General features: G+C 45.1%; 1 protein-coding gene across 3 annotated transcripts in view; it reads left to right on the top strand.

The window, feature by feature from the left end:
- The window catches only part of Desi1 (desumoylating isopeptidase 1), a 24,534-nt gene that overhangs the window by 1,878 nt on the left and 9,216 nt on the right, over positions 1–13,440 (top strand). The window contains exons 1-3 of one of the 3 annotated variants that reach the window (XM_021183234.2): positions 5,803–5,906; positions 10,260–10,281; positions 11,443–11,512. In XM_021183234.2, the coding sequence (XP_021038893.1) occupies positions 5,855–5,906; positions 10,260–10,281; positions 11,443–11,512 (144 nt within the window). In that variant the 5' untranslated portion in view covers positions 5,803–5,854. Of the gene's footprint in view, positions 1–5,802; positions 5,907–10,259; positions 10,282–11,442; positions 11,513–13,440 lie in introns of those variants that run through there. The other 2 variants (XM_021183233.2, XM_029470068.1) reach the window with 2 other exon arrangements.

Genomic DNA, 13,440 nt, shown 5'->3' with positions numbered 1-13,440 from the left:
CTTGGCTGTCCTGGAACTCACTCTGTAGACCAGGCTGGCCTCGAACTCAGAAATCCACCTGCCTCTGCCTCCCGAGTGCTAGGATTAAAGGCGTGCGCCACCACGCCCGGCTGGAAATCTGTATTTTTAATGAGTGTTTTGGATCATTCTTTATGTAGCCAGCCCATTATCATTAGAGAGAGATTTGGACCTAAGTCATGGGTCGTTGGCAGGGGTTAGGGTCCAGTCATGACTCAGTGGTAGAGGCCTTGCCTAACATGCACAAAGCCCGAGTTCAGTCTCCAGCACACCTGAGAAGAAAGGAAGGCAAATCTGAAAGCAAAACCTGCAAGTATTCTTCTCGTCGTTTGTTAGAGGAACGTTTGAGCCATTGGTAGATTATATCAGTCAGGTTCCACCTAAGTTCCTTGGAATGCAGCCATGTCTTCAGTTTTATCACAGAGAGGCATCGTTTGTTTCCTTGACCCATAAAGCACCCTCCAGACTGATTTTTTTTTTTCAAAAACGTATTTTTTTTTTAATTATACATAAGTACACTGTAGCTGTCTTCAGAAGCACCAGAAGAGGTCATCAGATCTCATTATGGGTGGTTATGTGCTACCATGTGGTTGCTGGGATTTGAACTCAGGACCTTCAGAAGAACAGTCAGTGCCACCTCGCTAGCCCCCCCAGGCTGATTTTTATTTTGGTCCTAAAACCTAATGTTGTTTCATTAAACAAATAATCAAGTGCTTAGCAAGTGCTGATGTTTAGTGTGTTAATGTTTAACAAAGCTGGGTAGACTGGGAAAAGATGTTTGCAGACATGGAGCTAGCTAGTGTAGGAAAGTGTGTGTGTGTGTGTGTGTGTGTGTGTGTGTGTGTGTGTGTGTGTAAAATAACAAACGTGATCTGTGTTGAATGCAAGGTAGAAAATAATATGAGAGACTCATTTTGAGTTTCAGAAGCTGTGACTTTTAGGCTGGAAATACAGAATGAGGAAGAAGCAGCCCTCCATAAGAGTGATGAGGGAGTTAGTGTTGTAGATGAAAGGGTTGACCAGCCAAGATCTAGAGCTGGAAAGCCTGGCTGTAGGGGCTGAAATTTGCCTGTGTGCAGTGTGGTAGTAAAGAAAGAAGTAAGGAAGGCAGGTGACATATTAGACTCACCACCCTAGCATTTGGGCCTTGAACCCAGGTGCTTCGAGGACACTAGGCAAGCAGTCCGCCGCTGAGCTCCATGGCTAGCCCCTCTGTCCCTTTAAATAGATGTGATGGCTCCAGAAGGCACCAGCCAAACACGAAACTTCACGAATTTGGCCTATCAGAGATCACAGCCTCACCTACAAACTTAATTCTCCTTTTCCCTGTAGTGTTTTTGTTCACTTTGTAAAACAAAGAGTTAGGGAAAGTCATAGTCATTACTTTCTAAAGCTAAGGATACATATGAGTGCGCGCGCACACACACACACACACACACACATGCACACACGCGTGCACACGCGCATGCACACACTAAAGTATTAAAACCAAAGAAAGTAGAAAATAGGCATTGCCTTTCCGTTCTTCCCTTTCATCACCGACCTTAAAGTTGCTCTAATTCAGTTAGTTTCCATATAGTGATTTCTCATCCCTAAATGTATTTGACTGTTTATTTATTTGTTCATTTGTTTTTCAAGATGGTTTGTCTGTGTAGCCCTGGCTGTCCTGGTCTTGCTTTGTAGAGCAGGTTAGCATTGAGCTGACAGAGATCCATGTGCCTCGGCCTCTCCAGTACTGACATTAAAAGGTGTGCACCATCACACCACCTATATTTGAACTTTTTCAAAAATTAATCTGTATGGGCCAGCAAGACAGCTCATCGTGGGACACTTGTCACCAAGCCTCACAACTAAATCTGACTTTGATTCCAAGAACCTAAGGAGAAAACTGAATCCCAAAAGTTGTCTTCCCATCATCCCATGTGCAAAGTGAGTGGGCAAATGCGCGCGCATACACACACAGTAAATATGATAAAAATAATGTGTTTACTTATTTTTGTAAGGATTTCTAGAAGTATATAACATAATAATTGAGTACTTGTCACAAGCCAGCCGCCCAACCCCCTTTTCCTGAGTTGCATCCACTAGAATCCTTACCACACCCATATGAAACAGGTCACCTGATCTGCCCCAAGTCACACCACACACAGGTTGCAGAGCTGGGTTATGGCCACAGAACTTATTTCACCATCTCTTTGCTAATACCAACAGTCCAAGATAATGTGTTCCCTTGTGACTAAAGTGGAGTCCTTGTCCTTAAACAGACGTCTCAAGGTTTACTGAAAAAACCCTGTGCCAGATGGTCTGAGCTACTCTTCCAGCACTGTGACCATCCCCCTTCACCCTCCTTTCCCAAAGCCAATTCCTGTCCCTTTACTCACGTACATTCCCCTGTGTAAGATCTTAACCACGGGGCTGGAGAGATGGCTGGGTTCTTGCAGAGCACCTGCCCTCAGCACCCACATCAGCAAACTCAAGTGCCTGTAACTTCAGCTCCAGGGGACATGACACCCCTCTGACCTCCACGGGTGCACACTTGTATACATGAGTAAATAATAATAAAGTTACTTTTTAAGATAATAACTTAAAAATCTTATCCAGTTCTGTTAGGGTTCATGATTGACTTAACACAGATTTCACCAAATTATCCTGTCACGATGATGGTGATGATGGTGGTGGTGATGATTTAGTTTTACTCGTGTGTGCCTGTATGCTACCTATGAGAGTGTACCATAGCAATAAATAACATTTTAAAAAACAGCAAACACATTTCAGGTCTGGGGAGATAGTTTAGTGGACATGAGAATCTGAGTTTGAGTGTATGCAATGTCTGCTGGTGCCCATGGAGGCCAGAAGAGGGCACTGGGCTAGAGTTACAGTCAGTTGTTAACCACAGAACATGGGCTAGGAACCAGACTTGGGTCCTTTAAACTCCTAACCACTGAGCCATCCCTCCAGCCCCATCCTGTCCTATTTTGAGGACATGTGCCTCCCACGACACTCTGTTCTGCAGTACCTCACCAGCCACGATTACTCTTAGCATTCTAATTGCGTGGACAGCCTAATTGCACCTTTTTCCCCCATGTCACTGTGTGGCTAATATAATTAGCTATTAAAACTGTCCTTCAGCTCTTCCTCTTAATAATTTTAGCTGCTCTTTAAATTTCGTGACCTCTTTTCGTGAAAAGGCATGTAGAGGTAAAAGCGGAGGCTTGGGAAGAGTGAGGGAAAGATAGGGCTCATGACGCAGCTCAGGATGCTTCTACCTCCTGTCCTGTGGCCTCAGGGCCTCAGGCTTGCAGGACAAGCACCTTTACCCACCGAGCCATCGCCCCAGCCCTGAGAGTGGTTTTGAACTAGGCTAACAAGGGTTTCGTGTTTCATTTCTGACTTGAGGTTTTATATGCATGTGTAATGGTTATTTTCCCCTAGAAGCACATTCAATTGTTCTCAGGTTAAAGTTTTTGGGAAACTGTGTGGGAGAGTGCTTGCCTAGCTTTCGTGAGGCCCTGGGTTTGGGAAAAAATAATCCCCACATCTGTGTACATATTGACAGAATGCAATCTAGTGAATATTTGGGTCTTTATACTTAGCTCTTACAACAGTAGCACCAGGGACTGTACTCTTAGGTGTTAATTTCTTAAAAAGTAATGTGTATGTATGTATAAAATTATATAACATATATAAGAGTTGCATACCAAGATCAAAGCAGCAGCTTACTTGAATCTTTCCAGCAGGAGGCTGGAGCTTCTGGAGGCAGAGAACCTTGCTCCTCAGAGCACCCCCAGCAATAGTCGAGAGCCAGTGCTCCTTAAGGGGTGTGAGCACCCATGGGTGATGCGGGGCTGGAACCAGGTCCTCACCGCACTATACCCTCCTTCCCAGTATTGATCATAGGAGTGACTCAGACTTGCAAATTAAATAGAATTTATTCAAATCTGAGAGAGGGTGTTTTTTATATGTTTTATGTAATCTATTGTTCTTTGTTTTCATTTTTATTGTTCATTGTGTGCTCAACTGTCTGATATCCACTGAAGAAATGGAGGAATAGTAACCCTGCATCTTTCTGCAAAATGTAAATGAATGTGGCTTGCAGGGCTCTGAGAACTCCTGGTTAATGTCTGCAGCCTCACCTTGCCCCCTCATGTTTAACACAGCACTCTTTTTTTTTTTTTTTTTTGTTTTTTTTTTTTTTTTTTTGAGAAAGGGTTTTTTTGTGTAGCCCTGGCTGTCCTGGAACTCACTTTGTAGACCTCATAACTCAGAGATCCGCCTGCCTCTGCCTCCCAAGTGCTAGGATTAAAGGCGGATGCCACCATGCCCAACTTAACACAGCACTCTTGACACCAGGTTTCCTACATTAGATTCTACAACAAACCCCACTTTTATTATTTAAAAGAAGCAGCAGCCCTGTTCAAATTAGAGTTACTATTGCCATGACCAAGGCAGCTGGGGGAGAAAAGGAGTTATTTGGCTTGCATATCCATTGAGGAAAGCCAAGGCAGGAACTCAGACTAAGCAGGAACCTGGAGGACGAGCTGATGTAAGGACATAAAGGGGTGCTGCTTACTGGCTTACCCCACTTGACTTGCTCAGCCTGCTTTCTTATGGAACCCAGGACCACCAGGCCAGGGATGGCCCCACCCACAATGGCCTGTGCCCTTTCCCATCAATCACTAATTAAGAAAGTACCTTACAGGTTTTCCGACAACCAGATCTTATGTAGGCATTTTCTCATTCGAGGCTCCAATGATTCTAGCTTGCGTCAAGTTGACATAAAACTAGCCAGCACAAGCACTGTTAGGGCTTTCCTCTTGCAGAGCCTCGGTGGGGGAAAGGCTGCCTGGTACCCCAGCAGCACAAAGTGCCTTCAGGTCTCTCTTCACAGCCTGTGGGCCCTATTACCTCCCCAGGAACTTTCTCTGTCCAGTTCTTGCCCTGCCTAACTTCTGCCCATCCTTGATAGCTCAGTTCTGATGTCAGTTCTCCTACAGACCTTTTCCTAAACCCTGCCTCCAGGTCTTGCTCACATGCCCCTCTTCTGTACTGATACCATCCTGTATCCTCCTGGAAGTGTTTATTATCCTGTTTGTAACTGCACTTTTTCTAATGTGTATGCAGGTGTGTCTGTGGGAGGTTTTGTGCGCTGTGTGCATGCTTCAGAGGCTAGAAAGGGGCATTAGAACTGGAGTGACAAGTGGTTGTGAGCCACCACGTGGGTGCTGGGAATAGAACCCAGGTGCTCCGGAAGAGCAGCCAGTGCCTTTAACCACTGAGCCATCTCTTCAGCCCCTAAGGTTTTGCTGCTGCTGCTGCTGCTGCTGTTGTTGTTGTTGTTGTTGTTGTCTGAGGCAGAGTTTTATGGGCTTGGGCTGGTTTTCAGCCTCTGTCTGTTAGTGCAGAGACTAGGCATGTGCCATCATCCTCTTATTCTTGTTTGTGTTCCTCCACCATCCCACTACAAAATCTCACTCTCTACCTCAGGCTGGTCCGCAGCAATTCTCCTGCCTCAGCCCTCCATGTATTACCACATCTGACTATAGTTATTTTTACACTAGGGAAAAAAACAGTCCGGTACTGACTCTATAAAGAATACTACATGCTTAAATAGTTTTAAGCCTGCCTTTAAATTTTTTTTTTATGACTTTGTGCTTGGGTGCTTGGGTTAGAACTCGGTTTCGTGTGCATGGTCTAAGGCAAACACTCTACCGCTGAGCTTCACTCCCAGCTTCTTCATGGTTTCTGGCACCTCTTCTCTCCCCACAGACAATAAGGGGAAGCCCTTCTGCTGGTGGGCATCTTACACTATTGACTGCAGAGGGCTGGTACTACGTACATGACACAAGTGCTGCTTCTACTTTTCCCAGAGAGTAAACAGACGCTTCCAGGTAACACTTAAGCCTCGCTTACTGTTGGTGAAGTGCCAGGTAAACTACTTTGCTGCTAGGGGAGGGTTGTGTGGAGTGAACCAGAACCGCACTTGATCTATACCAAAGAGCTAATGTGTTTCTTCTCCCTGCCAAAGGGAGACCAAATGCCACCTGCAAAGAGGTGTCTCTGGAGTCCCATCACTGCCAACCACTTAATTCTTAGTAATAGGCATTAGTAGAGCGTACCAGAGCTGATCGAGCCTGTGTGTTTATATGTTTATCCAGCTTTGTGGATAAGGAGCAGGGGTGTGCTCACTCCAAGACTTTTATGTGCCTCTTAACTCTGTGCAACGAAGGCAGATAGTAGCATACCTTGTCCTGCACTTCCTATCATCCATAATAGAGCTGACATCCACACCTCCTGTTTGTTTTCTGTATCCATAATCCATAGACCTCAGAATGAATGCATTGGGTGTGCCAGTAAGTTTAGAGACACACTGCCATGTGACTACCCACTCTCCCTCCAGCTTGCTGAGGAAATCCCAGTGGGAAATAATCCGCTCTATGCTGTGCTAATATCCATTGGGTCTAATTCATGTCCCCAAATGGCTTTGTGCCCTACTTTCATAGCTCCTATTACCACCCCCACCTCACCTCTTCCCATCCTAATCTTGCACCCAAAATTAAGATGCAGTTAAGCCTGCTCTCCCATGCCTTTGATCTTGCCAAGGCCATAGTCTTACTCCTTATCTCCCCAAGAAGAAGCTCCGACACAGCAAACTTTACATCTCTACCTGGGCATCTCCAGTGAACCCATCTTCACATCTTGCCTTGTCTTTTTATACGAGACAAAATACAGGTCTTCATCATCTTCATAAAATGATAATAAATGTGAACTATTTAACATATAAAATATGTGAGAATGGGTCCGGGATGTGGCCCCATTGGCAGAGTGCTTATCTGGTGTGCACAAACCCCACATTAATCTAGTGGGCTTGATCCCTAGCATCATCTAAACCAAGCATGGTGATAGATGTCTTTAATCCCAGCAGATGGAGGTGAGAGGCAAGAAGATCTGAATTCAAGGTCAGCCTTTGCTGCATAGTAAGTTAGAGACCAGCCTAGAATGCATGACCTTTTCTCAGAAAAGAAAAAAAAAAAAAGATCTAGACCTTTGAGTATAGTTCAGTGATAGAGTACCCGCTTAGCATGTACAAGTCTCTGTTTATCCCCTAGTACAAATGAAAATGTTTAGATGTAAAGGACAAACAGGGCATGACGGCACATGCCTTTAATCCCAGCACATAGGAGGCAGAGGCAGACAGAGTTCTGTGAGTTCCAGAACAGCCAGGGCCACATAGAAAGACTGTCTTTAAAAGAGAAACAGAGAGGTATATAACACGGGAAGTATAAGCATGCCGCTCTCCTTCCATGCAACACTGAGCAAGACCTAGAACAGATGAAGGTGACACTTAGCAATTTGTAAACCTTGGAACTGACAGCTCTGGTGAGTGGGTGAGGTCACCTGTGTTCCTACCTCCTTCATTGCCTTGCTCATCCTTCTGTGTGCTGTGTGTATTGTCTCCTTGCCTGTCTGTCTTCATGTTATGTATGAATTGTCTCCTTGCCTGTCCTTCTGTGTGCTGTGTGTATTTCTCTTTGCCTGCCCTGTGTGTTGTGTATGAATTGTCTCCTTGCCTGTCCTTCTGTGTGCTGTGTGTATTTCTCTTTGCCTGTCCTGTGTGTTGTGTGTGACTTGTCTCCTTGCCTGTCCTTCTGTGTGCTGTGTGTATTTCTCTTTGCCTGCCCTGTGTGTTGTGTGTAAATTGTCTCCTTCTGTGTGCTGTGTGTATATTGTCTGCAGTAGGTTTAATCATGACCTCTAATCTACTCTTTAACTCTTCTCTCCAATTCATCCTCTCTACATCTCTCACAGCATTTTACAGCCCAAGCTGACCTCAAAGTCACTATGTAGATGAGGATGGCTTTGGACTTTTGACCTTCCTGCCTCTGGCTCCCAAATGCTGGATTATAAGCATGGGGCCACTACACTATACCCATATTACCACACATCTTTTTTCTTCTTCTTCTTCTTCTTTTTAATTAATTAATTAATTTATTTATTTATTTATTTTGGTTTTTCGAGACAGGGTTTCTCTGTATAGCCCTGGCTGTCCTGGAACTCACTTTGTAGACCAGGCTGGCCTCGAACTCAGAAATCTGCCTGCCTCTGCCTCTGCCTCTGCCTCTGCCTCTGCCTCTGCCTCTGCCTCCCAAGTGCTGGGATTAAAGGTGTGCGCCACCACCGCCCAGCCTTTTTTTCTTCTGTAAGTTTAGTGTGCATGTAAGTACTATACATGCATGTGAAGGGTCAGAAGACAACTTTCAGGAGTTGGTTCTTCTACCATGTGGGACCCAAGAATTGACTCCAGGTCATCATCAGGCATGTGTCTGTCACCTGCTTTTACCTACTGAGTCATATTGCTGATCCTTACCACAGCATCTTTTTTTAAATGTAATGTTTACTTATATGTAAGTGATACATCTGTGTTGTGGGTATGTACAGGTGCTTGGAGACCAGAAAAGGGCATTTGGACCCCTTGAGCTAGAGTTACAGGTGATTCTGAGCCCACCCCACTCCACCCACCCCCGTGTCAGTGCTGGGAAACAAACTTCCTCTGGAAGAGCAGCAAGTGCCAAGTGTGCTATACACTTATAACCCCAGCATTGGAGAAGTGGAGCCAGGAAGATTCCTGGGGCTTTCTGACTAGCCAGGCTATCTGAATCAGGGATGCCAGGCTCAGTATGAGATGTGGTGCCGAAAACAAGAGGGAGGATGATTCAGTAAGATACCTAATGTCAACCTCTGGCCTCCACACATGTGAACACACACATATGAACACGCACATGCACACACATGTGGAAGTGTAGGTTAGGTGGTACATGGAGAATCTGAGCTAGGAGGATTGCTTTGTGTTTAAGGCCAGCCTGAGCTGTACAGGGCTCAGAATGTAACCATGTGGCTCCGTGCTAGAGTGCTTGGTTGCCAGCATGCACAGGGCCCTAGACTTGTTCTCCAGCACTACAGTCAGATAAAATAGAATGCTAGTCATTTGTTTGTGTCAAAAGGCAGCTCAGTGGGTAGAGGTAACTGGTGGCAAGCTTGGTAACCTGAATTTGATGTCCAGAGCTTATAGTGAAAGCAGAGAATTGGCTCCTGCAAACTATCCTCTGACCTCCATATGTATATCGTGCAATTGTACATATTTGTACAATTTGTAAGGGCTGGAGAGAGGTTTATTGTTTAGGAGAACTGGTTATTCTTCCAAAGTACCCAAGTTCAATTCCCAGCACCCACATGGCAGCTCACAACTGTCTGTAATTCCAGTTCCAGGGGACCTGATGCCCTCATACAGGCATATGTGCAGGTAGAACACCAATGTACATAAACAAATAGAAATAATTTTTTAATTTTTATTTTTTTTAAAAAAGTGGGTCTGACTAGAGTACTCTCCTACCAAGGCCAGGCCACCCTGCCTGCCCCAGGCCTGCTGGCTGCTCATTGTTTCATCAGCACACTTGCCCTCTGCCCTGCAGAACCGCAGTCTTCACGTTTTTGAGCAGACTGTTCTCTATGGCAGATACGCCCAGCTTTGCCCCTGCACGCTCCTTCATTGGTTGAATTCAGGCTCATGAAGGTAGTTCTTTATCTTTATTAACATAGCACCCTGTCTTTACCATTGTTCCAGTGCTTATCAGCACGGTGTTTTACTTAAGTATTTATGTGTGTCTCTTTTCCACTTGACTTTGAGCTTCTGAAGGTAGGGTAGCCTGTGTTTGCATTTTGACACCTAAGGTTGCTGGTAGGTAAAGGAATAGATAGGCAGTGGGGGAGCACATGGTTAGCCATGTTTATATACCCGGATCCATTCCCCTGACACCAAATACGCAATCATTGCCTTTGGAAAAGGCAGAGCATTTAGCTTGGCTCCATTCTTTCTGAAGAATTGCACCTTAGTGAAGAAGTGGGGAACATCTTCCAGATTTACTCTGGGTTTGCTGTAGATGACACAGAGAGGTTGAAAAGACATAGTTGACTTAGCCCCCGATGGGAAGCAAGAACAGACAAACAGGACAGTGTGTTTATGTTGCTCTCTGATAAAGCAGAGTGTTTTCTGAGCTTCCTGACCACAGTGTCACCCCCTGAGGACTGACTGACTGACTGACTGCCATAGAGGAGAGCTGAGTTCTAGAAAGTCTTCCAGGAGGTTTTCACAGTTGTCTCCTGGTGTGAGTGAGTTCTACATTTACTCAGCCTGAGAAGGCACTCGGTCTAGTCCTGAATGGCTAACTCTCTCCTTTTCTCCACAGGGAAACAACTGGAAGGCATCTGGTAAGTGTGGTGGGCTCCTCATTGACTGCTCTGGGAGCAAAGCTGCTCACTCCCCAGTTCATTGGCTCTGCAGCTCCAGGCTTGAGGCCTGGCTCTTTGTTCACAATTTCCCATAGCCTGTTTTTTTTAAAGGTTTTTTTCCTTGGGATGAGGTGGGGTGGTTAGTTTTCAAGCAGGGTTTCTCTGTGTAGCCCTGACTATCCTGGAACTCAGTCTGTTAGACCAGGCTATCCTCAAACTTAAAGAGATCTGCTTGCCTCTGCCTCCTGAGTACTGAGTTCTTCTTCTTCTTCTTCTTTTTTTTTTTTTTCTTAAAGAAAGGGTTTTTTTTGTTGTTTTTATTTTTTACGATTTATTTATTTTTATTTATATGAGTACCCTGTAACTGTCTTCAGACACAGCAGAAGAGGGAATCAGATCCCATTACAGATGGTTGTGAGCCACTATGTGGTTGCTGGGAATCAAACTCAGGACCTCTGGAAGAGCAGCCAGTGCTCTTAACTGCTGAGCCATCTCTCCAGCCCCAAATACTGAGTTCTGCATTCTGGGATTAAAGGTATATGCCACTATCAGCACCCCAAGTTTTACTTTTATGTGTATGTATGTGTGTCTTTACTCTATATGTGCTTTGTGCTCAGGAGGTCAGAAGAGAATGTCAGATCCCCTGATATTCAAGTTACAATCTCTCTAGCCCCAAGGCCATTCTTTTCTACACAGGGAGCTCCGGTCTTGCCAAGGCTTTCTCAGACTCTGAGAAAGAGAGGAAAGAAAAGAAGGAAGGACGATGCTTTGAAAAGTGTTTGTCCTGAGCATGCATATTCCCTATCACTGTTCCCTGAACGGTGGAGCGCAATGGCATTTACATCATGTTAGATAGTGTATGTCATCTTTAAAGACACTTAAAAGGTGTATGTGAGTTCCATGTATGGCCTAAATTCCATTTTAGACAAGGGACGTGCATCTGTGGCTTTGGTATGAGGGTGGGGACAGTCCTAGATCAGCCAGCCCACACTGAGAATGTCTTGCATGTCTTTATCTGGCTAATATAAAATTGGCTACCATGGTGCCTGCCATCTTGGGGCAGACATTCTCTCTGTAGTCTGATACTTGCTTTTCTTGGAGAGGCTGTAAGTCCCTGGCTCATTGTCCTCTCTGTGGCAGGCACACCTCTATAGTTGTACACAAGGATGAGTTCTTCTTCGGCAGCAGCGGTATTTCCAGCTGTACCCCGGTGAGTGGCTTCCCCTGGCATGCAGATGTGGGAGGGAGGGCTATTGCCTGAGAAGTTCAACTTCTAGCATGTACCTCTGGCCTGTGGCAGTTCCTCATATTAGCATTTAAGCCAGGTGTGGTGGTACACTACACATGCCTTGAATCCCAGCACTTGGGAAGCAACAGATGAATCTGTGAGTTGAAGGCTGGCCAGATCTACTCAGAATGTTCCAGAACAGCCAGAGCTACATAGTGAAAGACACTTTCTCAAAAAAAAAAAAAAAGTGAGAAAAGAAAAAGACTTAAGCTAAGAAGTTTTATAATCCTAGTGGTTGTGGAAGGAGGCAGGAAGATTGCGAGTTCAACTTTCTTGGCTACTTATTGAGTTCAAGGCTAACCTGAGTTACCTGAGACCCTCTCTAAAAAGGAGTACTGCTATGGCTCAGAGGCGGCTGGGCAGGGCGGGGCACTTAACCACCAAGCCTGACTACCAAGCTCACTCTCTAGAACATAGACAGCAGCAGGAGAGAACCATCCCTTACTAACTCCTCCTCTGACTGGTGCTCATGCTTATGCCCGTGCTCACAGTAGAGAGTGTGATGAAACCTAAAAATGTGGCTTAGAGGGACATAATTCAACAGTCAAGAACCCTGGCTGCTCTGCCAAAGGAACTAGGTTTGAGTCCCAGCATCCACGTGGCAGCTAACAACCATCTGTCACTCTGGTTCCAGGGAATCCAATGTCCTCCTCAGGCACTGCATGCACACAGGGCAAAGATATACACATGCAAGCAACAAACACAAAAATAAATGTTAAACTCAAAATGTATATAGCGGGGGAGGGGGTATGTGTGTGTGCACATCACCTTTAATCTGAGCACTTTACTTCCACAGAGGCAGGCAGATCTCTTGTGAGCTCGAGCCCAGCCTGGTCTACAGAGCTAGTTCTAGGACAGCCAAGAAAGCTGTCCTACACAAAGAACCTAGCCTCAAAAAAGCAAAACAAAGAAATGAACAAATGTGTGTGTGTGTGTGTGTGAGAGAGAGAGAGAGAGAAAGAGAGAGCTGGTGAGATGAGCTAGTTCAACAAGTGCAAGTTACTTGCTATCCACCAAGTCTGATGACCTGAATTTGTTCCCTTCAAACCACACAGTGACCTTGATAAATTATTATTCTCTGACCACTTTGCATGCATGCATGCATGTAAATAAATAAATGTATGTGTGTATGTATGTATGTTTAAAACATGTTAAGCTAAAGAAAGAAAAATGGCCTTAAAATGCTTTCAGTAGAAGGAGGTATGCCTCAGTGAACACTTGCCTGGCATGAAAGCCCTGTATTCCCTCCTCAGCACGAGGAGAAAGGAGAGTCCTCATTCATGACACCCTTCCCAGCGGACCCACTCCGTTGCCCTCCTCCAGGCAGCCTGCTCCCGTGGGTTCCTCTTCCCACGTGACCTTTCTGATTCTAATACCAGTGTCCTTTTCAGAGCATTTCTCTCAGAGCCTTCTCAGGATTGTCGGTTCATTTTAATATCATAAGTAGGAAGTCATTCTTAATTTTCTCACTGGCTACCCTAAAAGTCTTTCATTAAGCAGCATCACTTCTTTTTTTGTCCACTTTTTGAAATTTAAAGGTCTTATGGTTGAAGCTGGCCTCAAAGCCACTGTGCAGCTGAAGAGAACCTGGAGCCTCCTGATGCCCATTGTCTTTACCTCCCAGGTTCTAGGGTCACAGATGTGTTTGCACCCCCAAAAGCCTGGTCAGTTCTTAAGTCAATCAGTCTGTCTCTCTTCATCTCTTCCTATTTTCCAAGAGCTTTCACTGCAGTCCTGAGCACTTCCTGCCTGGACTGGACCTATGAAACTAGCCTGTTCTTCCTCTGTCTTCCATGTTGAAGACAGAATTTTTTTTTTTTTTTTTTTTTTTTTTTTTCAAGACAGGGTTT

The sequence above is a fragment of the Mus caroli genome, chromosome 15 (genome assembly GCF_900094665.2).
Source record: "Mus caroli chromosome 15, CAROLI_EIJ_v1.1, whole genome shotgun sequence".
NCBI classification, from domain to species: domain Eukaryota; kingdom Metazoa; phylum Chordata; class Mammalia; order Rodentia; family Muridae; genus Mus; species Mus caroli.
The sequence above is the reverse complement of the archived record's forward strand: the minus strand, read 5'-3'. Positions and strand labels throughout refer to the sequence as shown.